The 26467-nt window shown below is 34.1% G+C and overlaps 1 protein-coding gene across 1 annotated transcript in view; it reads right to left on the minus strand.

Moving 5' to 3' along the window:
- Positions 1 to 2317: 2317 nt before the first annotated feature.
- LOC126878420 (SKI family transcriptional corepressor 2) overlaps positions 2318 to 26467 on the minus strand; it is a 30065-nt gene continuing 5915 nt past the window's right edge. The window contains exons 2-7 of the mRNA XM_050641188.1: positions 25137 to 25236; positions 24183 to 24484; positions 23234 to 23826; positions 21587 to 21912; positions 6400 to 6529; positions 2318 to 3793 (exon numbers count right to left, since the gene is read on the minus strand). Coding sequence (XP_050497145.1) covers positions 3693 to 3793; positions 6400 to 6529; positions 21587 to 21912; positions 23234 to 23826; positions 24183 to 24484; positions 25137 to 25232 — 1548 coding nt within the window. The 5' untranslated portion in view covers positions 25233 to 25236 and the 3' untranslated portion in view covers positions 2318 to 3692. The remainder of the gene's footprint in view (positions 3794 to 6399; positions 6530 to 21586; positions 21913 to 23233; positions 23827 to 24182; positions 24485 to 25136; positions 25237 to 26467) is intronic.

Raw genomic sequence — 26467 nt, forward strand, 5'->3', positions numbered from 1 at the left:
ATCTGAAATTTTGCTGACGATCGTCCAGGGACTACAAGCTGTATCTGTTAAGGGTTTCTGCTCATTGGAGCGTCCTCGTGTAAGCGGGAGTGCTCCCCGAGGATTTCACAGCCAGGATACATCCAACGACCAAAATTACACCGTGCATTCTACTATACACCAGTTTCTCCAGTAATCGAAAGAGATTTGTTTTTTTCTGGTCAGCTTAATGTATCTTTGTATTTGTTATATTTACGTAACTGCTTCGTACTTTTGGTTTTATGTTTTATAATTTGATTTAACTTTGCTGTGTATTATATAAAATCTTATCATTAATTATATATCTATATTGATATTTTTATATAAAGAAGATTTCCGAAATTAAAAGTAGCAAAGATATAATAGAGTTAAAAATAAACTTTTCTTTCATTGCTCAATACCATGCAAATGTTCTATTTTGTTTCTTTTACGTTTTTTTATTATATGCAAAACAGTTAAAAATTGTTGTGCACTTCAAAATTTTGGAGTTTTAATGTTAACTCATCTCCTCATTTCTCACAATTTATATGTTAGGAACAAAAAACAAATCAATGAAATAAAATACTATTTATGAATAAATAGAGCATAATCAACATACACCAGTGATCAGAACTTTTATTGTTATTCGGATTACACATAGTGTTTCCATATGCTGCCGCTTACACTTGTTATGTACTTTATCAACAATACGTTTCGTACCATCTACACGGCATCCTTTACAGCTGTGTTGCGTATACACCGGTATTCTACGAGATAAAAAGCAGAGGAAATTACTTTCATCGAATACCGTACCTCACGATACGACATAATAACACAGATTCTCCCCATTGACTGTAATGTTTCATGTATAGGTAATACATTTCCTTTATATGTAGATTCGTAGCTGAAGACCACATGGGATAAACGATAAACAATAAAAGACGAAAACAATAGGTTAAATCTGAAGATAAAAACACATGATATATAGTCGAATTTTGATAATTTGAGTCTCAAGGAGAGGAGGGAAGAACTAAAATCTTCTCAGAAGTAATTAAAGGGGTGAATTAAAAACGGGGTAATTAGAATTTTAATTCTTAAATAGTATCGTTTTATAAAGTTTAGGTTATTTCACTTTATTTTGTATTTCATATTCTCTACGAAACTAGTAAATAAACTAGTAGTGAAACTAGTAATAAAGTGAAATTAAATGAAAAATTCCAAAGTTAAGTAACCTAATCCTAAATTGTTATGGTCCCAAATGGTTTAAGTATACCAGTTATGAGTTAAAATTGACATGAAACGCAAATAATGTAACTTATCATGTTTTATCCCTATGGTCTTCAATTCCAAAAGTGTCGATGAAGAGAATCTGTTAATATCTTCACGTTAATTTTCAAGAACATCCGCTCCATACATATTTTCGCTATCTTTTTTATCGGACAAGCGATCGCAACGACTAACCATTCGCTCGAGAGGCTAATAACCGTAAGGAGTACCTATATTGCACAGCATATCGACTCGCGCAGAGAAGCCAATTTCAAGCTGCATTAGCTCCTCGATGCACTAAGTAGAGTAATTATTACAATGTAAAGGAATCCTCGAATGCATGTTTGTGCATGCACGTCTTAGTGAATCGTACTTAACCCTGGAATTCATACCAATGATCGTGAAATCGAAATATGTTTCGTTGCAGAAATGCTTCAGTTTCGTAGTATGAATAAGTTAAGTAGACATTAATTAATTTCATATTGCCACATGAATAAAATAATGTGCGTGAAATATACAATGGCAAGCACAGGTTGTATATATATATATTATTTATTCAATAATGATTATACGTATATACAATGACAAGTGTATAAATATAGAAATATTACTCGTAAATTCAACTATATATTATTATATAATTCAATTATAAATTGTATTACGAAAGAATTTATTTCTACGATACAAAATTTCTTATACTTTCAAACGCTGTACCTAAATAAAGAACAATGTTTCAATTTTTATTTCGAGTAATTAATTATAAAATAAATTAAGGTAAATTTAATATAAGATTCTTTCTTCTAATATTAAATTTACCTTAATTTATTTTATAAGATTCTTTCTTCTAATATTAAATTTACCTTAATTTATTTTATAATTAATTACTCGAAATAAAAATTGAAACATTGTTCTTTATTTAGGTACAGCGTTTGAAAGTATAAGAAATTTTGTATCGTAGAAATAAATTCTTTCGTAATACAATTTATAATTGAATTATATAATAATATATAGTTGAATTTACGAGTAACATTTCTATATTTATATACTTGTCATTGTATATATGTATAATCATTATTGAATTAATACTGGGCAGATTGATTAGACAAAAGCTAAAAATGCTGGAATATCTTTATAACAGATAATGATAAAAGTTGTCAAAGATAGTTTTTGATATGAACTCCATTTTTTTCTCTGTAATTTCTCTGTAATTAGTTAACGTCAAAGAATAATTTATTTTAATTCCAGGGAGAAGTATAATTGACTATTGATCGTCCTTTCCACAATCAAGTTTCTGTCATCGTATTTGAAGTTCGTGACTAACTGCATTTTTCCTGCCATTTACACACGTACGTACAGTTCAATTGTTCGTAAAATTACAAAGTTTTGTAATACAAACAATTCTCTATGTGCACGAAACTTGATGATTATACGCATTCATATAGTTCACCATAAGAATCGAAAATAAATATCTCTAGATACGTACAAGTTTTGAGCGAAGTTCTTTATGTATATGTATCTATATCGTGGAAATTAGTTACACGAATATTTATAATAGTGTTTTTTGTGCGAGCGTAATTGATCTACAAAATTAATTATGAGCGTAAGAACGAGGACGACGATCAAATTTTTTTGTGTTTTTTTCGTGTCTTCGTGCATTTCGTGAGTTTGCTCAATAATAAAAAATACGTAACATTTTTATCCACACTACTCGATTAAGACTAGTTTTGCTACGTCTCCGCGATGAAAATTGAATGAGATTCGCCTGGTGAAAGATTGCGTCAATGGAAAAATCGAGAGGTTAGAAAGTGAAATGATTATTTAAAATAAGGATCTCCATCGTCTAACTTTCTGGGCCTTCTTGCGCAATAATTTATCAATTAATAAATATAATGAATTGTATCGATCAATTCTTACTTTTATTAATTTTAACTTTACCATCGAAAAATTTTGAAATTAATTATAATTATTACTGGATATAGTTTCATTTGTAAGTTAGAAATTTCATTTAACGCTTATAAAAGCCAACGTACTTTAAATGAAAAATTTTCAAGTATATTGTTATAGAAAGATCCTGGATATTTGACATTTATTTTTCCAACTTAAAATTTATAAATTCCCAATTTTCTCATTGTACACTTACAAAAAGACAAAAAGGCAAAAGAGAGCCATCAGATCAACGCGCTTTAAACTAATTGGAATTCACCGGATCCGAAGCTGAATGCCGACGGAGACCCCTAATTTACAGTGTCTTTTTGAATTACTCTCTACCTCATTCCCTCTCTTTCCCTCTTCTACTCGTCCGTTCTCTCTTTTCCTCTTCTTTTTCTTTCCATCCTTTCTCTCTCCCTCTCTCCCTCTCTCTCTTTAACCTCCATCCCTCACACTACTTCTCTTCATCCTCTTTCAGCTGCTACTGCATCTCGTGTCGATTAATTAGTGGGCGCAGACGGGCTATGAATCTGGCCGTAAAATATTCCTCGTGGATGGCAAGCGGAACAATCCGCACTCGTTCTCTCGTTCGGCTCACTTCCTGCAATCATCATTGTTGAAAATTAACAAAATTCCGCTCCGCGTGCAAAGCCAAATCAAAGGAAACAAACAAAATCGAAAAACCGTTTCATTTATTCATTTAGATTGAATGGGTAATGAACCGGGCGAATGGTCTCCGGCGAAATTGAAAAGTTAGTCGAGCAAGTTGGGCGCGATTAAAGGTGAGCTCTTTCGATCGGTTCCGTCATATCGATTGGTATCTTTCTCTTTCTCCTATTTTTTTCTATGAAAAATTTAATATAAAAAATTTAATAAAAGATATATAAATTTAATATAAGAGCAATGTAGTTCTAGAAATAAGGAATAATTATGCTTTGTGGCAGATTAGAATCATAGTACATATTGTGAATCAGAGATAGTATTAGATTGTGGTAAGTCGATTGTTGTTTTTTAGAACTTGATCATCGCTAAGAAATTGAGTATTTTTAATGGGAAAAGTATCACGATGGATGTGCATATACAGGTTGAATCTAGTAACTGGCTCGAACTATAACTCTGTTCCTATTGCAGATGGAATAAAATTGTAGAGGCAAGTTTTGCATCGTTTGTCAAGTTCTATCATCATACAGTGCGATTTTTTTCAGAAGTGTCTCGGTGTAGTTGTAAGGTACAATTGCACTTTTTTTAAAGGGAACTCTACGATTTTATTTGCATTAATTGATTCTTCGTGAATCATTGCGAACAAAAAAATATTAGGATAAATTTATTTGTTAAGACTGTTTTGTCTGCAACAAATGCTCAGACGTTCCACCATTGCATTCTGAACATTTCCTCGCTCATTTCTCTATCTTTTCCATTGCATTGTATGGAATTTTTTATTACATTTCATGGAACATTATTGAATAATTGTAAATACGGTAAATTATATCCTGTAGGGATTCGATATAATGGACAAAAGCTTTCTCTTCAAGAAGTCTACGTTAGTCAAAGCATTTTCGTTTGTTATCGATGATCTCATGTTGGCATTCATATATAAGGTAGATCGATTATCTCGTTATTTTCAGCTTACGGTCGTTTTCAATGTCGTGATTCCTGCTCCAGCCGAAGTATTATATGCTTTCATATAAGTAAACATATGCAACACACATATACATAATATTCTAAACATATTTTTCATTGATTATTTGTGTATCTTTATCTCTGTGTTTTCTCTATGTTTACATGTTAGTATTAATGTTTGAAGAGAACAACTGCAAGAGAAAGGAAAAAAATATAATGTATACACAAAAATATTGTTGTTATTTCTATACTCAATGGTAAGATCAGAATAGTTATTATTTTATTGAATGGATAAATCTATCACACCGTTCTGAGCCAAAAAAACCTTTATTGCATGCGCTTACAAAAACTGGGGATAAAAACAAAAAGGCATCTTAAGCCTATCGATTAAATCTATCGATTGTAACTAGAATCATCCTCTAGTTACTATTTCTTATAACTAACGCATCTACATATGGATGGCGAGCACGAACTCACGTTGTCATTTTCAACAAATATATACAATTATATTATGTGCATGCTAAATTATATAATATTAAATTATATAAATTATATAGATAATTGTAAAAATATATAAGAAATCAAACCCGATAATTCCATAATCTTTTATATTATATTAAAGAAAATTAATTGCAACGAACTCTATAATTTAAACAGAGTTGTAGACTGTATTTAGACATTTTTTTTAGAAACAAGGAAGGAATTCGTTTCTAACAGAAGGAAAGTTAAACTTGATTGCATCGTGCCATACTTGAACTCGAGAAGCGAAAGTGCGCAAGCGTCGTCGGAAATCACGCCTCCTCGTCGAGAGAGGAGTTCACCCTCAACCCCTTTTCCTGTTATTACCAACTCCAAGATCCACCCCCGCGTCTGATATCGAGGCAACCCTCCGTTCTCAGTTAACACTCTGGTCGCAACTAATTACTCTAATTAATTGAAACTCCCGAGCTTCCTTTGCACCACTCGTGCCACGCTAATTACTAATTGCTAATAACAGAGGAGAAGCTAGTCCAAAATACCGAGCAGATTAAACGTTTACCAAAGCGATGTTTATCATTTATATTATTTAGCTGTCGAATGGTAATTATTTTACAGAATTGTCTCTAAACGACGATATTTGGATATAATTTCTATTGCTTAGTTGTCGAATGGTAATTATTTTGGAAGATTTTCTCTAAGTGGCAAGCGATCACGTTAGAGATGTTAGGCAGCAATTTCGTTACTGCTTGGTTTCTGGAGTTGATTGGAAATAATCATAATGATGCATTGGAATTTTTGAAAATACGGCGAGGATATTTTCATGGATTTTAGTAGGAATTATTTTCGGGTTAAATAGTTGATAATTGATGCTATATGTAATTTGTATTTGTATATTATATATTTTACTATCGACTGCTGAAATTAAATAAATGAATTTATATATTTTTCCTTTCCTAGATAAATTCTGTTAACACGATTCCCACATACATTTTTACTTACAACATTATTACTTATAAATTATAAAGATTATACTACAAACAGAACATTTTGTAAGTAAAAAGAAACAATATCTATTTGGTATTATGTGACTATACATATATTACATACCTTTTATTACATTGAGATGCCGGTAAAAGCTATTCCCTTGCCAGGTGTCGGGACTTCTTGCAGGTTGAAGTTCTGGTTTAACGTCACGCATAGCTGCTGTCTCCTCTGCTATCTTTTCAGCTTCTCGTTCCTAAGACAGAATCAATCGGAATATCGATTTTAGTTTTTCGAAATCTTTTCACATTAATAAGTAGCAAAATATTCATTTTAGTAAATGTTTTTTACAAATATGAAAAACGTATTACATTTAGGGCGCTCAGTAAACCTATTACAAAGCATTGTTTCCGTTATTTTTAATATGGTGAAATGCTTAAGGAATGAATTGTTTTGTTCGAAGAAACATCCTATGATGCGAAACATTTTGTTCGTGGTCAAATTTTTCGAGATTTAGAATAATCTCAATATTTCCGTAATTTGTAAAGATGAAATCTTCTATTTCTTTCACATATATCCTTATCTTATCATTCCTTGTCTTTTGTACACAAAGTTATACAAAATTCTATGTAATTAAAGTATTTCTCAAATTATTACTATATTACTATATTATTACGAATACATACGACAAAAAGACGTTTATTTTTCAATCGTTCAGAAGGGTTAACCACTAGAACCATAGTAATCGGATTTAAAAATCGGAGAATGATGTTAAACTTCAGCCATAAACACGTGTCCAGAGGTGACGTTCACTTTTTCCCGTTAATGACAAATGACTGAATGGAATAAGGACAGCTAACGTGAACATGACCATCCAATCATCATGAACGACCACTCAGTTATGCAACGATGGCCACAATCCTGTTGATGTGTTGTGACCAACGTTGGTTTACTCGACGATCTATAATCTAAAACGCAGCTACCTGTACAAGCGGGACGTGGTACTTTATTTAATGTTTCCGCCGATAGCAATCGTCAAATTACTTAAATTAATTTAATCCCTCGACACGGCGCCGATCAATTCGCGTGAATTATTCCTGGTTCCGGAAGTTGTCGTCCCTTTTTACTATATGCCACCATTTTCGCGTTTTGGAAATATTTGGATATAAAGTAGAAGTTAGTATCAGTGTGCTATTTTTTGTATTTTTCATTATTATCATTTGCAATTCAATTATCCTAATGTAAGTTATAGTCTATGCATAGTTTTTTGCGTAATTTAAGTCCATTTAAAAATTATTTCAGGGAACACTTCAGTAGCTGCTATAGTACATTTATTTTATGTTTGTCATACGATAAATGAAATAATAATTCGATTTTATTTACTCATATTTTCAAACAATAATAATTAATTGTAACTAATGATTCGTTTGACATTATTTATTTATATTTCGAAACAATAAATGAAATAGTAATTTACGTTAGTAAAAGACACAAGACTAAGACTCTTTAAAAATACAACCTCGCGTGTCGAATGCCTAGTATTCATAGTTTTCGCGTGCTTCGTGTCACGAAATGAACGGAGATCAAGGTATACGCTGATTTTTAAATAATGTCTGTCACGCGGCTGTTTCATAGAACTGATTTAATCACTGAATCATATCAGAAAAATCGATGACACATAATGTGTTGCAAGCAAACCTGCTGTATAATTTCAGAGCATCGACTTCTCTGACTAACATCAGATACTAATCGTACATTTTACTTAAATAAGACACTCGATTGGGAAATGAGTTTTTATGCCCAGTTCTAATTTAGTAAATTGAAAATATAACATAGTGGCCGTTCTATTGTTCCAATGTTAATTATTGCTTGGTAATATCAAATATTGGTGTATTAAATGTAGATAATTGTACATGTATATGAAAAATTATTATTAATTAATATATTTTATATCTTATTATAAAATTGATTATACAAAGAAACTTTAAAAGAGATACAATCTGAAAAATATTTATCAAGTAATAAAATAAAGATAGAAGTCGATTATTAGATGCACGCACGTATAGTAGAAATGAACAATCATAATTTTAATTGCACTTAATATTTATTATATTCTTGCACGCTCGAATCTTTATTGTAGCTATCATAAAAACAATGAAATATTGATTTATCTTTACAATACAATACTGTACTAAATGAAGATCGTAAAATTGCAGGAGAAATAACAAAATTTATGACGGTTGATATTAAAAGCCTTAAATGAACGAACTCGTATATCGAGGAAAATGTATAATCAATTAATTTTAATCAGTTAATATTTCACATTTGTTAGCACCATTTCTCTTTTATGAAACAAAAGGTTAATAATAACGCTTCGCTATAATGTAGAAAGATTGGAAACATTATCGGAGAATATAATAAAATGTTTAATTTCAACTACTTAATATTTATTAATGTTGTATTTTTAAATTCCTATTTTTATCTTATAAAAACATGTGCCTATTTCAATTATATTTTACGTATTATCCTACATGCCGTTTATCACACAGAAAATAAATGAAGAATAACATTTTTACTGGAAAATAAATTATTTTTTATTTCCTATATTCATTTTCTCTTGCATTATTTTTTTGAAAACTTTAAAGAAAGCTAATTTAAATAATAGTACTATGCAAATAAGGGTGATCATTTTTCTACCATAGATTCTTATAATATGATTTTTACAAAGATGACCCATTGAACGTTAAAAGAGGCTTCTTAATTAAAATTTTTAATTCCATTTTGTCGTTCATTGGTCGTTATTCGATACTATAATAGATCAGGACGAGTAAGGCGCCGATAAAATTTTCATGGTGTTTGGGATTTCAAGTAATTACGTTTTGTGTACACAGGAGCTTGACGAGACGCGCTAGGGGCATAAGAGGGTCGATTTATCTATTGTGAAATAATTCAACGAGTCGAAACATTAGAAAGGGTAGATTTTAATCGATAGACTTTACTCCAAAACATACTTTTGTGACTTCTTTTCATTTATTATTGTATTTATACATTATTTGTTATTTAATTTCTTTTCCCAATTTTTATAATGTTTAGCCTGTATCTCATGAAAATTGAGGTAATCCTTAAATAAACCGACAAAATACCTACATTCAAAATTTAGCCGAAAATCCGAAGTTACAGTTGTAAGATATTTATTGCAAGTTAGCTGTTTATGCTAGTTTGCTAGATGAGATACACCTTAACCAAAATTCCTGTAGCGTCATAGAGGAATCAATAAATCTATCATCATCGTCGTTTATTACTGCGATGAGGTCGCTGCTCGGCTGTTTTCAATATTACTTCGAGAAATTTCTATTTGCTAGAAAATTCCTCGCAATACTATAGAGGTTCTGTGGAGCGTGCATTAATGGCAACATGAAGGTTGTTAACAGACAGCGGTGACCAATCTCTCGCGGATCACAAAGTAAATGTAATCGGCGTGGCTTCCGTGGCGGCGTTACGTGACAACATAATCGTTCTACGGCCGGGTTGAATATTTCATTAGAGGCTGATGGAGGCATCACGCTTTGCAATCGGTTTTGCCTGTTCGATATCTAGAATCGTGCATCTCTGCGATTGCTGTGACGCGCTCCACGTTATATTTTGAGCCACGATTCTCACGATGCCATGCGGATTGCGAAATTCACATGTTCCGCGCGATTCTAGTTCTAATCTCCACTGGTAATTTGTACCGTTTAACTGTCTGGGGCGCAAAATTTTAAGACAAAAAAGAAGAAACACCATAGTCACACAGAAAATTTATTTATAACTACGATCGTTCTGGACGTATTGTGGACACGTATTGACCAAATCAGTAAGTAAGTAAGTACATGCGTTTACCTGTGCGTCCATCAAACATGCATTAGTTATATCTATGGCAAGATGAAGTCGATGGTGTTACTGTGTTTCGATCTTATAATTTGAGGAGGGATGAGAAACATTCCACTTTGAATGTATAAGTACCTATCAAAGCAGCAGGACCCTTTATTCCACTATGCATCAAAGAGTTAATTAAATCGCGGATTTTTATGTATTTATAGAGAATTTGAAAATTGCACAAAGTGTACATATGTAGGCAATACGAAAAGTTATCTAAACTACCGAAAGTATAATGCTTACAATATTTGGTAGATAATCTTTCGCGGTATTTTACTTACTAGGAAAGCTAGTTTGCGCCAATACTTTTGTTTACCATCGTATCTATGTACAAATTTCATAATTTCGGTATTCAAGTGTTAAGGATACTTGTTTCTTTGCAAATATCTATCGCACAAAACACATTGTATCCAATAATTAAACTATGAGTGTTTATACAAATTCATATTTTTATCAATTCATGTACAAATTTCTTCTACTCTGTAAACGTTATATATAATTAGTACTGTGAATATTTTTTCTATTTTCGAATAATATGGGTATTTTATAAATTTTCGTGTATTTAAATTTCCTATAACTGCACAAACATCGGCAGTCTAAAAATAGTAGTACACGCGTAAATTCGCATAATTGTAACGGAACAGAGCTTGCTAGCGTGATTGGCGAGAAGTATGGTTTGGGAATGCGTATGGCAACGAACAGGTGTTCGATGGAGTAAGGTACCCCATGTATCCTTACAATTGGCACATATGTTGTTTATAACATCCGTGCAACCTCGTTGCATGTGCGAGCAAATCTGAGCGATGAACTGGCATTTCGTGACCGATCGATTCGTTACGATAATTTGCGGATTTCAACGCCGTATGCTCCATAATCAATAGAAATGATCAACCTCAGCATCATCCTTTTTATTAACTTTAAAACTAATTAAAAGAAATATTAGAAAATGTAGAAAATTATTAGATGTAGAAATATAAAAGGTATAGGAAATTATTTGTGGTATTTACTATAAAATAGTAGACGTAATAGCGTGATACTTTGTTATATTCTTTTGGAATGCTTTTCACGTACAAGCAAAAGATAAATAACTGCGTTTTATCATCGTAGGAGTTGCGCATTGAAGACGCAACGAATGACATAGTGTTTCGTTTTTTTTCTCCAACTTCCCTGTACGTTCTCACATAACCCCTTGGGTAAATTGTCCGAATGATAGATCTCGGACAAGAAACAAAGGGTGAGGTTAGAAAAAGTAGAGACGATTGCGAAAATTCAAGGTGTACGAACCAAGCTACGTATCTTAGCAGATTACCTTGTTATTATATCGCTTGTACGTGATAAGCATAGATGCTATCGGTACTTTTACAGGCATTGGAGAGTTTCGAAAAATTTGAGGACGATTCGTGAGAGAAAAATAGGATAAAACCGAAAAGTAAATAATACGGTATTCATAGATGAAGATAAAGAAGTATGATAAAAATGTATTGATTTTTGGAGAAAATTTTGTGAACATCTATAGCGTAATATTGGCAAACTGATCAATTATTTCTTAATAATAGGTGTATTAAAGTATTATAAATATCTGTCATTAATGATATATACCATGTAAAATATTTAACATGAAAGAATTAAGTATTTAAAAATTAAACAACGCAATTAAAACGTAAATCAGATTATTGTAACCATCTATGATCCAAAAATACTAGCTAACAGTTAAAGCAAACACTTAAAATAAAGATTTCTTCAATGAAAGAAAAACATATAGATGGGCCAGTTACATGTTAGCAGCGAATACGAGATATGTTCCTTTTTCAAATAATCCAAATTTGCTCGAGTAGATATGGGAAACGATCTCATAGTTTCTTTTATTAAATTTACATCCCTTGAATCTTCAAAAATAACGAAACATATTTGAAACCTATTATGTTTGAATAAAATTCGCCATTTATATTATACAGTTTCATATCAATTCCATTATTCACGAGCTGATATTTATTAAATAATCATCATAAGAAAATTATCATATATAATAACCACTCTACAACACACTTGAGACCTTCTCGGGAAAGATCTTTATCCCAAGAAAGGCGAAGAACCGAGCAATTCAAATCCTTATTATATGTCCTAAAAGAGGAAAATAGGCAAGTGATAGAGAGCGATTTTAGGCGAATTCTATGCAATTATTCAGTAATTTAGTACGAGAGCTTCACCGTATTTAGTACTATTACCAAGGAGGAAATTAGTATTTTTATTTGTGCGAGTACCTAGAAGGCGTCGTGTACTTTACAAGAACTTAAGCACGATACTATAAGGAAGACTATTTCCATCGTGATGAAAGCTTATTATTAAAATTCACCCATAGAACTCAGTTTTTCCTCAGCCCGCCCAGTTTCCGAAAAAATACTCCCCAAAAACCTTTTACAAAAATGAACACCCCCATCACAACGTAACTCACCTCTATCTTTCCATCTCTTTCCGTATCAATTAAACTCACCGTAGCTAGATGAAAATTTAATCGTTCAGGCAATCCTTTTCGTACAACCAATCGCAAAAACTGCTTTGTAGTACTACACACTGACACGCAATTTGATTGTGCGACAATCGGTTCGTCTCTCTAAAAAACGTCTCTATTCTCCCCTTTGCGTATCCATATCGGTCGAAACTTTTGCTTTTACGTTTACTGGCTAACAAAAATCCATCGCTGTACAGAAACGAACAACCAATGTAGAGAGTAGAGAGAGTAGGAGGAGGAAACAGGGTGAAAGAGGTGGAGGAAGGTGGAACGAGGGGGATGTTGGCGCACGCTACGATTGTTTCTCCGTAATCCTTTATTGGATCAACGGGGCTGAAACAATTGAGCGAGCCATAACGCGAGGATGGGCTGCTGGTACAGGGGCAGACGAGCGTGTTGAGTTTTCGGTCTGGCGATGCCGATGGGCCTCACTTCGTGTAAAGCGTTGCAAGCAAGGGTGGAGACGAGATAGAGGGGGTGTATAAGCGAGGCTGGGCTCCGATGATGGGGGCGGGAAAGGATTTCTACCTACTTTGCTCCGGTTGAACGGAGTTACAAATGGGAGAACGCGGAACTCATCCGCGAGAGGGGATTCTCAACTGATGCTTTTCTATGTTTTTGACTTGCCGTTAGATGGATCGGTTGGCTAATTCTAAGATTCGTCTTCGTCTGGTGATTTATAAGTCTGCTACTGCTTCCTGGCTACGTAATTGGTTAGGTTGGGTTGTTATATAGTAAAGTGTTTATAAATTCTTGTGCTATGTTATTATTAATATTAATTCTGTTCAATAAAAATCTAACAAATATCCAAGTAATAGACATTGGTTACTTCTAACGAACCGTTAACTATTTCCTATGTAGGTTTTCAATATAATGAAACTTTAAACTGCCTAAAATTATTCGTTACGTTTCATGTCCTTTAAAAGAAAGAAGAAGAAGAAGAACAGCGAGGAGAACGGTAAAAAACGTAGATATATTTAAGCGATTGGTAAAATGAAGGAGGAATCTTTCTGTCGAGGGAGTTAAAATAATGGGACATAAGTGCGATTTGTACAAGTTTGGATCGGGAATGTGAGCCGCTCGTCGCGTGCAAAGTTAGTACGCAATCGTGTTAGTCGAATCACTTCCAGTCGGTCGATCTTGACCAAATTCATAGCGTGTTGCGGAATTATGCCGGGGAATTGATTATGCTGCCTATAATGTCGGCTTTATTCGAGAGCGTTGTCCGACCGATCTCGCGCCATCGGATTCCCTTCGTCCGCGTTACTTCTGTTTCACTGAGAAATTTTTTAATTTCATCCACTCGTTGATTCATACCATTTTACTACGTCCGCATTTAATTATAATCCTTGTGTGTTTTATTTAAATTTATTATAATAATTATATTTATTTCGGGTATTTTTAATTATTTTTGTTACAATTTCGAACTTTGCAATGTAATTTTGCGAATAATATAATTCTCTTTAATCCTATATATACATATATTTCGCTGATGCTTAAGAATGATTTATTTCGGGTATTTTTAAATTATTTCTTTTACAATTTCGGACTTTGTGGAATAATTTTGGTAAATATAATTTGAACGCCATATTAGATTGGCATAAATTGATATTTTCTTGACAAAAGAATTCCATTAAAACTTTTTTTTTGGAATGATATTTTAAATTAAAAAACAGTGATTATGTCGCTCAGAGATATAGAAATAAATTTTACAATTATTAAGCCTATGGTATTAAGAAAATTTACTGATGTCGGGAAATATATAAGTATTGTAATTTTAATAAATACTGGAAATTTAATTTTGTTCAAATTTTGCCAATGTAAGATATACCTACCTACTTTGATTTTAGACAGATTTATAGAAAACGTCTTTATAAATTGCTATGGAAGTAGAGACATTAGACTGACATATTAAACAGATGTCATGGTTGTTTTTTATGCAAATATAAGTTGATCATGATAGAGCCTTCATTACATGTCGGCACAAAACACAGCCGCCATTAAAGTAACAGTAATAAATTAGATGATTAATAGTCTGCATAAATGTTCATTTTATCCACAGAAAAATATCGTTGATTATCGTTATCCAGTAATATTTCTTCGTTAGTTGTATATCTAGTGAAAGTAATTTTAGAGCATAACAAGTAGCTAATAAAATAGCTTAGTATGAATAAAAATTAATATTATAAATAAAACATGTGCTATTTGGTAATTATAATTATTTATTATTCGCAACTATTCTTATAGACTAAAAAAATAAAGAAATATATGAAACTAAAATTACAGAAGCAACTTTACAAATTCTTCAAATTTCAATATCATTATTAAAAAGAGCAAAACATAATTAACGAGAAAGCGTAAAAATTCCCATATACGAATAATCTTTCCTTTTAAAATATATCCAAAAAATTATGAAAATGAATCGTTTGCGTTGGAAAGAAGAGAATAATGACATTTTAATTCGAGGGATGAGTAGAAGCATATGGAAATGTAAATTACGCGAGCGTAGTGGCTGCCGCTTATCGTGGTGGAACATTATTTGTAGATTCTCAATTTCGCATGGGAGTTATGAAATAATTTTTCCCTGAAACCCTCTTATTCAGACAGCTGTACTGTGAACACAGCACCAGGGGTTAACGAGTTTCATCCTCGATGCACCAAAATTTCGTCGCCTTTTCATCGATGGTCCGCCCAAATACATTTTATTTTTCGACAGTGTTCAATGCGGCCGGATCATGTTTTTTACATACCGATCGGCAATTTCCAATCGATTCGAGCCTAGTGGAATGGAAAATTAGAAAGAATAGCGCTAGTGTTTACGGATAAGACAATATTTTTATCCATTAAATTGCTAATCTTTCTACATTTTTTCTAAGTTTAATATATTTATAATTTTATAGTTTTCTTTCAAAGCTTAAGTTCGAAATTTTTAATTAAGCGTTCAACATTAGCCAGCAATTAGCCAAGTCTAAGTAAACTCGACAAATTTTCAAACCCAATTTTCTCGAAAATGAATCGTCGTGTGAACAAATCTTATATCTTTGACTTATATTTTTCACGTAGAATCGCTTCCTTGCTGATTGTATTATGATTACTGGAACACCTTGTATATCTTATATTTATCACATTTACCTTTCAAACGGAAAAAGAGCAAACGAAACAAGCTGAACAGTGGAACTCCTTTGAAAAAATCCTATTCGTGGTGAAAATTATTCAGCGTTAGGACACGTGGCATGCAATTACACGCGTCGCTTGCATGAAACGAAGCTACATACATATTCTCGTGTATATTCTCGTTGGTCTAATGCGATTTGCGCGAGATGCCCGTGGAGAAATGTCATCGTGGGACGAAACGAAGGTCCGCTATGGAAGTTGTGGGCGGTGACTGTTGATTTAATTATAATCGTCAGCTCCGCCCAGCACCCTTCAATTCAATCCAACTTCCACCCTTTATTTTCCCCTCTGCTCTGGTTCACTCAGTGTTTCTACCTTTTCCCTTACCATTTAAAAATGTTTTCACCGAAAGTCTTCATCTTTTGAACGCTACACTTTGTTTAAAAGGAAGGGAACTGTCTCGATTAACTTTTCATTGCGATGGTTAATTTGCATTAAAAGTAGCTATGTAGTAATTTAAAAGAACGTTTGATGTGGGTTTTGTGAGATGATTTTTAGTGAAAGGTTTATTTAATTCAAGTACTTTTTCAAAGGAAAATCTTTCTTAACTGATCCTATATGTAATACAGTTAATTTAAATTTCTAAGGGTGAAGATATGTGTAATTAATAATTTTCTCAAACATCTTATTTCAAGTTTACTTTGTTATAATAGATATCTGCTGTCATTTCATGATTTGCTATCTAAGAGTGTTCTTCGTTGTTTCATTTGAATAAATAGAATTGTATTACTTTACCACTAAATAAAGTAAACTAAACTAAATAAATAAAGTGTTAGTCTTCCAATAAACGTAAGAAATATATACGCCAATATTTATGGTCGCTATTGTTATTACATACAGTAAATTATTTTTTTCAATTGTATTACCTACGACTCTCTTGGATTAATATATTTCATAAATGTTTGAGATGAAGCGATTTTGAACAATGTAAAGCGATAGGTATTTGAACGTAGCAGGTTCGTATCAAGTGAAATGTTACCGGGTTAACTTATTTTAGAAGATGCTCGTGAGTAGATATAACGTACGTACATTCGTGCGATATAGTCAATTTAATCACAGAGTCCCGAAGGGTTTCATAGTATATAAGGTCAAACGTTGGCATTTCATTCTAAGCAGGGAGAAACTTTGATGGTGCTCAACGATTGTTAAAAATGCCAGCTGGACCTTCTTAATTAACGTTTGCTAAGGATAAAATATAACACGTGATATCCTAAGTATTTAGTATGTTTAAACAATCAAGAAAATATATATAATTATTCTTTTACGTTAATTTTCCTTCTTTTACTTGGTGTTTGGTGCTTGCTTTACTTGAAAAGCATTAGACTAGTATTGCTTGATATGAAAATATATTTTTTTGCATAAAACCATTTATTTTAACATTTTCCATCGCAATCTATATGTTTAAACTATAATTGCTTATTTATATGTTGTTAATGTGTGGTTTTAAAACATTTCAAACACAAAGAAATAGGTTTCTGTTACACGTTTCTCAACAGTACGTAGTTGCTTTTTCCCTTCCTGGAAAAGTTTTCTTGCAAATAAAGTTACAAGACATGCATATTTTCCTTTAATCCATTCTCTTCTGAGGTTGATATCTTTTCACGTTTGATATCCCTGACGTTTCGCCTTCGCGAAAGTTGACAACTGACTAAAAATAATCGTTCTTTGTAGTAACATTTTATTAATGTTTTATAAATATACATTTTTACAAAATGTTCATAGTTAGGTTTCCAACCAACTCTCGCATTATCGTTATCCCAATTTGGTTATTTACGACGACAAGTCAATTTCTTTTACTCGAAGAGTGAGACGGCATCACGTAATAAGAATTCCAAAGAAGTCTGTATAACAGTTGGCGCTCCTTCGAAAATCTAATGGCTCTCCAGACGGTCGAAGCGCAATTAAAAGTTGCGGTCGAAACTAACTAAACCAGCCGAAGTTTGATTTAAACGTTTCCTGGCTGCTGTTCCTCTTCCTGCTTCTACGTGACACCGTTTAATTGCATTTAAATGGATGTTGGAGAAGATCTGCGAATGTCTTCGTGTGTTTCCTCTTTAACGAAAACCCGATGCGAGGAGAATTGACGCGAACTAGGGATGTTCGTTAATCACGATCGACCAAAAGGATCTTAATTGACCAGAGGAACTTCGCGAAGCGATAATCGCCTCGTCCTTATTTCGTGGCGTTCGAATACATTAAACGTTTCTCGCTTCACTTTTATCCTCATTACTATCTGAATGAATCCATTGCGACGGCTTTTGGAAAGAAATTGCGTACTTTTCCTCGGGGTAGTCACATTTCGCTTGGAAATTTACATTCCTATACTTCCTTTCCCTTTAACCCTACTATGATCGTTTTAATTTTGATATTTCGATCTTGTTGTTAGTTCAACGGACAGACAACAATTCTTTTATACGATACGATCGCAAGTAAAGCAAGAGTAAAGTTTGAAACAAATCTGAAAACGGTAAAAGTTTCCAAGATATTTACTGTAAGCATAGTGAGCTGTTGTACACAACTAACCGCCACCTTGACCATACCACAGATGTGTGGCGAAAATGAAAATACCAAATCTCCGTGTAGATTACTTTCCTCGACCGATCTGTCCAAGCGAGAAATAACTGCAAATAACGTTCGGGGATTACTTAGTTACCGTGATACACTTGTGGCCCTGACTCTGTGTGTCGCGCGATGCAGTAACTGGGTTTTCCACTTCTCCTCTTGTCCGTGTGGGTACCTTTGTGACTGATATATCTATGGCTACGTGAACCAACGTATACACACTTGATGTCGTCGAGATGAGAAAAGAGAAAGGGAGAGAGAGAAGGAGAGAGAGAGAGAGAGAGAGATTTTGGTGAGTCTCTTCACAAAGTACGGATCTGTCCCACTCGACACCAACAAGGGGGAATTGAAAAGCTGCCTGGCAATCCGGATAGCTTATCCCGGTCGAACCCTAACCTTCCTGTATCTGCCTCTTTTTTCATGTCTTCCTCTCTGTTACTCATTTCTCCACCCTTCATTTAACTCTCATGGATAATTATTGCTAATTGTTAATACTTCTTTTAGATGAGAGAAAGAGGGAACTACGAGTTGAGATTATAGAGTTGTCTCATTAATATGGGATACAGCTTCGAGAGGAATGTTTTGGTATGATTATGATGTCGCTCGAGGCTTCTGGGTTAAATCCGTATACTAGAGGAATTGCATGAATATTATGCAGAATATATATAATTATACAATTTGTAATAAATTATAATTAGAATAAAAAGTAGCATGTACGCCTTTCGTGTATATGATATTTAGAATGAGATCTAAATGTAGAGTAATATTATCTAGAAGCCGACAGGCTCGATTACAGTAGATTGCTGGCTACAACTCGGTTTAATTCGATTAACTTGGTGCAAACTTGTTTGCTAGGTATCACGTAACTCCGAGTTATCTCGTTTTTCGTTTACAGAAGGGGACGGCGTTCACGGGTGGAGCTACTCTTTTTTTTACTAACACAAATATACTCCGTTATTAAACGATCAGAATATATAGCTTTATTCACTACTCAATGATTAAAGATCCTCGCTGACGCTCTAATGTATTACTTTCTGAAACAATGTTTTCTGAGAAAACATAGTACATACACTCTTTTTAAATACGTTGGTGGAGGTATTAATAGAATGATCGGATACTCGGATGATTTTCATTTCGAAGAGTACCCAGTATATTTTTGGTTTCGATATAGTAAATGGATATTACGTCTATGTTCACTAAGTAGTCGCAATCTTAATTTTAGTTTTATCAAGTTTAGTCTAGTTACATACTTTTGCGAGCCTATGTATAATCAGCGCTCGCAGGAAAAATCCACAAGATTAATAACGAATTATAGAGGATAAACAGGAAACTTGTTTTCTGAAAGTGGGCTCGTGCTATTTTGCAATTCCTGCTTTCGATTACTTCCGTGATTTCCTTAATATGATAATTAATTTCCGATGTGCTCGACTCGCAAAACGACAGTAGTCAAGTTGCATGACACTCCATGCATAACGCCAACATAACATCGCGGTCGTTCATTTAATTATATCGCCGGCATAAGTGTATCTACACGCTGTGAGCATATTATGTCCAGTCGATCGCGCGAGCCCGTTAGTTCGTATGGTTACGGAGTATTTACTGACACAATAATTATCGCAATTGACGGGGGCAGCCGCACGAGCAGTCAGACCGCAGAGCAAATTCTAGGGACGTCGAGTAGTATTACGTGGCAGGAAACTCTCACCCTCTTTGCTCTGTTCTCTCTCTCTCTCTCTCTCTCTCTTTCTCTCTCAGATTTACTTGATTCGACGGCTTGTATCGACGGTAACGAGAGGGCACAGGACTCCTGTATACCAATCATTAATATTGGACCGAGTTCTGGCTATGTCAAAGGGGACGCTCCTTCGAATCCGATACTCAAGGTGTTGATGGTGTTTGAACTGAAGGAATGGTGAAGGGAGAACTTATGAATCGGGCAGCTTGTTACTCGTGGAAGATTGCTGAAATTTGTTTGATTCGACGGAAGTGTTCATTGAGGTTTGTAATATATTATGGAAAAAGTATCTCTGATTAATATAGAAGAAAGATATGATAAGTATCTATACACTTCATCGATTTTAATGAAATTTTAATGAATTTTTAAGATTAAACGAGGAAATTTTAATGTGACACAGTTGAAAATAAATCTGTTACGTCCAAAGATGTAAGTCATTGAAGAATATCCGATAGATGAAACCTGACTTCCGAGACAACGGTTTCTATTAAATAAAAATTCTAGAAACATAGTGATATTAGTAGCATTAACGATAAGGGTAGTTCGCTTTGTGTTCGCACGTAATTAAAGAAACATATGTAAGAAACAAGGTGGTAGATAAACTAATTTCACTCGCATTGCTTTTTAACCCTATATTTCGTGTGGATGGGCCACGTGCAGAAGTACCTACTCGAATTAGGGCGTGATTGTTGCGAATTACCGATCGCGAGTTTGTGTACACCATAAGGGTTAGTCGACATATTTTCAGGAAAGACTCGTAGAGTGCCAAGTGTTTGCGGACCTATCGGTGCTGATAATGGGTGTCGATGGAACCTTTCGTAAGTTCGTTATGCTCAAAGGGTATAACAATGGCCACGTGCCTGTCGTTCGAAAACATTGTACTGCTACGCTTTTGATTCTAATACTAGGTTAATGGAGTCTCCATTAATTAATACAATGCTTGAAACTGCGCCTATAAATGTCCTTAGTATATTGGTTTCTATTCTATTCTCTATTTTTGTTTAAGACCGATGATAGATAATGTATAATCGAGTCATTAATATAAATCGATGAGATTAGGTCTTCTTTAATTTGTCGATTTTGTTTCTTAGGAATGATACTGGAAAACTGATTCGTTCTCTGGTCTGTAAATAATCCTAGCACATAAATAATTTCGAAATAAATTGTAATCTAATTAATTTATGCGCAGAATAATCGTGTGATGAATAATAAAATTCAGCAATGTCGAATTGTTCAAATTCGAAATTTACTTTTTGCATCCATAAATAATTCTAATGCTTTCTTGTTGATTTTAAGTTCTCTAAAGAATTTGAAAACGGCAGAACGTATCATTTATTTCCATTGTAGACAAAGATTTTTTATTTGATCAATTGTCTTTGAAAATCTATATTAACTATCCATTATAAATAATCACTCACCGTTTCTCGAGGAGGACTCCAACACTGTGGCGAATTACGACCACTATGACTACTGGTAGCTGAATTTGAAACGGAATGAAGATTCTGTGCAGTAATGTTTAAAGGTGTCACTGGATCGTCTTCTGTTGTCTCTATATCCACTTCGTCGTCAGAATTATCTTCTTTTTGGGATACTGAGGTATCCGATGGTTGTTCTTGAGTCACCGATTCAACTATCGGTGGTCCACGAATCACAGGACGAAAGGCAGACTGATGCAATGATGGATTCACCGTTGGTATAAGCGGTTCGGTTGGATTGGAACCGCTTATTGGAGGTGGTAGAGGACCTTGAAGAAAAGAAAAATGTCATGTTACGCTATGTGTTATGTTAGCTTTATGAAGAATATTAATTATTACGTTAATAGAAAATACAACGATTAGAAATATTTCTGACAAATCTATATGAATAAATCTCTGAGAAAAAGCTATATGTGGTTGGAAGGCTTTTGACTTGTCGTTGATGGAATAATTCTAGAATAATGTGAATTAATGTAGTAGAATAATGTAGAGAAAAAGATGAAGAAAAACATTTGACGATAAATCCATAAAGATTTATAAAAAATCAAAATGTAATATTATTAAAAAATAATGGCAAAAGTAAATATTTAAAAATAAAAACTCCGAAAATCAAATAACAATACAATTTTACTAACATGCCATCTGAATGCATAATTGAATTTTCCAATTCTTATATGAAAAGTTCTTCTACGTAAAAATTAAAAACTCAATAACTTTTCTCCCTTCTACGTTCTTCAAATGTGTATAAAGCGTCTCAAGGAAGCAGCGCTTCTTTTATATGACATTACATAGAAATAGATACACACAAAGTATACTACGCAAATAGATAGGTACAGTTGCACATATATTGTGAGTAATCCTGGCAATGAATTCAAAACATTAACTAACGATATTTGTTCGCAGCAACGGTTAAGCTAATCCTCTAAATAGCTTGTGCATTTACGGCTAAAATTCGTTAGTATCACTGGTAACTTTTGCACGCCACTCGAATTAATGGTCGGTTCTCTTTGCACGAGAAATTTTGTCTGCTATTAGTTAAAACAATTTTAAGTGATTAATACTAACTCTGACAAGAAAATGGAAATAGCCATGTTAAATCGATCGCGCGAATACACATATGTATGACTGCATAGTGGAACGTGCATTAATAATTATTATCAAAGACCATTACCTTACACGCGTGGGAACATGATCGTTGCACCGATTAATAATTTTCGTAGCACTCTTCACATTCACATATTCCCTGTAATTATACTAATGAACTCTGCCTCCGCAATGTAATTTCTGCTCGCGACGCGTGTAATCTGCCATATTACACATTACAATCTGCCTAAACTGCGTTATTAACTATAGAAACGCAAATTTCTAGAATTTAATAGAATAGAAGAATTTGGGCTAATTTAAATATAATAAAATATACACGTTCTAGTAAAATATGTCAAATTAAAATATTCCACAGAAATACACCAGTTAAATATACCAAGTGTAATGAAATATATCGTTAAAACGCGCAATTAAATGCACCGAAGATAATAGATCAAATGCAATATCAATGCCAAAAAGCAAATCTCCAAGATATCACGAACTCACCAGGAAAGAGCACTGGTCCTCTCTTAGCGAGCCACGGGAGAGCGTAGGGTGAAAATGGAAAACCGGGTGTCTTGGCGGCAGCAACAGCGGCAGCCTGTTGATGTTGATGCCACACATAGTCCATCACCAAGCTTCTAGACAACGGTAGAGGTAATTCTGGAAATGGAGGAACACGTGGATGCGTAGGCGACGGCACGAGGGTCGGAATTTGCGCCGTAGGCGATGATCTCGGCTGCTTTGCAGGACTTGGCGATTCCCTTGACGTTGGATTATTAAGCAATCGCTTTCTAGTGCCGCCGTTGAACATTGCTTTCACATCCTCCCACGCGTGCACCACCTCGTCCGGCGGATTTCCGGAAAGTTTCATGTGACGACGCCAGGAATTGAAATTCGCCGCGTCCGGTTGCACGTATTTGTCCGATGGGCCGATTCGGTGTGAATGGAAGATGAACTTGTTGGGGGAGAAGAAGAGGCCACAGTAGGCGCACTTGATGCATTTCGCACGCGAACTGTTATAGCGAGCTGGTAGAAACGCGCCTCGACAGCCCCAGGCGCATTCGTGGTGCACCGAGAAAGCGAAGTCTTCTGGTAATCTTGAAGAAAACAGAGTGTCTTTGAATAGCGATGCGGCGATTCTAAATGTGAGAAATTTAGATTCTATGTGTTAGAAGAAAATTTATAGTTCGATATGTACCAAAATGATTAGGTTTAGGTAGGTTTAAAATTGTGCATCTTTTCAATAGTCGCAAAAAAAGAAACTCTGAAATTCGTTGCTTTGTCGAATTTGATAGTTCCAGCGTTAAAAATCTTTATACGTTAAGTTAAGGAATTTATTATATTATGTTTTTATGTCATAGGAGACACCTTTACATGTTAAAACACATTCTATGGAGTGAAACAATATGATTCCTAACAATTTTGTGAGATAGCTTGATAAAAGTAAACCAACCTAGGCGGCGCATTGTCGCCGAGGAACGATTTGCAGAGACGCTCGGCTTCCCTTCGCGTAATCATGCCGCATCTTCTGGAGGAAACGGGCATAGCGCCGGCTCGACGGAGGATTTCTAACTGGACGGGAGTGCATTGCACGCAGGTGATGCCCAAAGCTACCCTGCGATTGTGAATCTCGTTGTAACTGAACTGCTTCAGCAACGTGTTGCTTATCTGAGCCAAACATAGCCTTTCTTGACCCTCGATCACCAGGGACACGATGTGAATGCCATAGAGAGATACAGTGCCCACCTGCAACTCCTGATGGTTTAGGTTCACAACGTGGTTCTTCGATGTTAAGAACGATACTATACGAGATACGAACTACAAAGAAAGAAGTAAACAAGATGAAAATTATAAACCAAAGTAAATGTATCTTCAGATTTTATTTTAATCTTTATAATTCTATATACGATCCTTGTATAATAATAATTTACAATTAATTAGCCAACATTGAGCGAGACAAACACGACAATAAAGAAATATGCAATGTTATTTCGTTTGTAAAGTGTTTCATTTTCCCTATCCCAATAAATAATACCATATAATAATATGTAATAATAATTCCCTTGATTTCGCAGAAATTTCACTATATTTTAATTTCTACAATTTCATATATAATCGAAATCTCATATAATGACAACTTACAATTAATTGGCTAACGCTGAGACAAAGAAATAACGTTACTTTGTTTCGGAATATCGCGTTTTATCTGCCCTATCCAAATAAATAATATACAATAATAATTCCCTTGGCTTCGGAAAAATTGTTCAAAAATAATACTAAAACCTTCCCACCGCCAAAGAAATAATGCGTTTTATCTTCAAATAAACGCGGATAATTCGTGATCGCGGAACGTTCACCGGAAACAATTAAAAAGTAAAATCCCATAATATAAAAACACATGCGATACCTGATTGGATTTCGAATGCGACTGTGGCTGCGGCGATTGTGCTGATTTTTGGGGCGCGGTTATCGGCGGCATCGATAATACCGCCGGCCCATCCATTCTACTGCAACAAAAATAAAAACAGAAGAATATTCCTGAAATAACAATCGAGTTCAGTTTTTACAGGCACTCATCTCGCAAAGCCCACTTGATAAATTATTTTCTCTTTGTCTCTCATACATGTATATACGTACACGCTAATGAATGCTTTTCGAATTACACCGATCGGTTTAAATTCTGTAATATTTTTCAATATGAATGTAATAATACTATTATTCAATGGAAAAATGTAATATGAAACGGCGTATGTTATTATTGTTCTGTATTGTTGGCATTATTGTATGATATTATTGCGCTTTAGTTGTTTCCGTTTTGTGTTTCCATTGTAATTATATTTATTACGCTCTATTGATCATCTGACATCGAAACGATTGACCAATGAACATCATTAAATGCAATTTAGTTTGATGAAATTATTTTTGTCATGTTGTGACTATTTTGTGGCTGTTTAACCTGTTAATAACACTACATTGCGTCTTATAATAACGAGTTCATCTAACAATTTTTTATGTTGTGGTTATTATCACGAAAAATGAAATACGCTATGTTTGAAATCGTATTGAGACACGATCGTAATTGAGTCTCGCAGAAGCCAAATCGATCAACTCTACTTTTATTAATTAAATACATAAAAAAGTACATCATCGCATTCTTTCAGTTATTTCCTACAACTTCCCCATTGCCAATACCTATACGTGACAAACTTTTCCGTCGCGATGTACGAAATTCAGAATTCCTCAAACACTGCTTTATCTCCAAGCAAAGGTGGCCTCGTCGAAAAGAAATCAGTGACAAAATATAAAAAGTACAGAAGAGGAAGAAGAAAATACGATGGGAGAACGGGTCGCATCGGGTTCCTTATCCTCTTACACTCTTTTCTCTCACTCAGAAGATGGAGATCTGAAATAAGTGCTCGAGTGCTACCAGCAGAGCCTCTTTCCATTAGTTTAACGCGCGGCGAAGATTTCATTGAGCCCGTGAATTTTTCATGAGAGACCGTCCGCCTACCAAATAAACCGGTGAAAAAAGGATTCCAAAAATAAAAATAGAGACAGAGAGAGAGAGAGAGAGAAGTAGAGGGAGAGAGAGAAGTAGAGGGAGAGAGAGAAGCAACCAGAGAGACGCGATGTAGATATAACAAAGAAAAAAGAGAAATAGAGGGAACGATCTGATTTTGCGCAGTCAGGATAGAAAGAGAAAGAATGATCGATTCAACCAACAGACAGAAACGAGAG

This window comes from Bombus huntii, chromosome 3, assembly GCF_024542735.1.
Source record: "Bombus huntii isolate Logan2020A chromosome 3, iyBomHunt1.1, whole genome shotgun sequence".
Lineage (NCBI taxonomy): Eukaryota > Metazoa > Arthropoda > Insecta > Hymenoptera > Apidae > Bombus > Bombus huntii.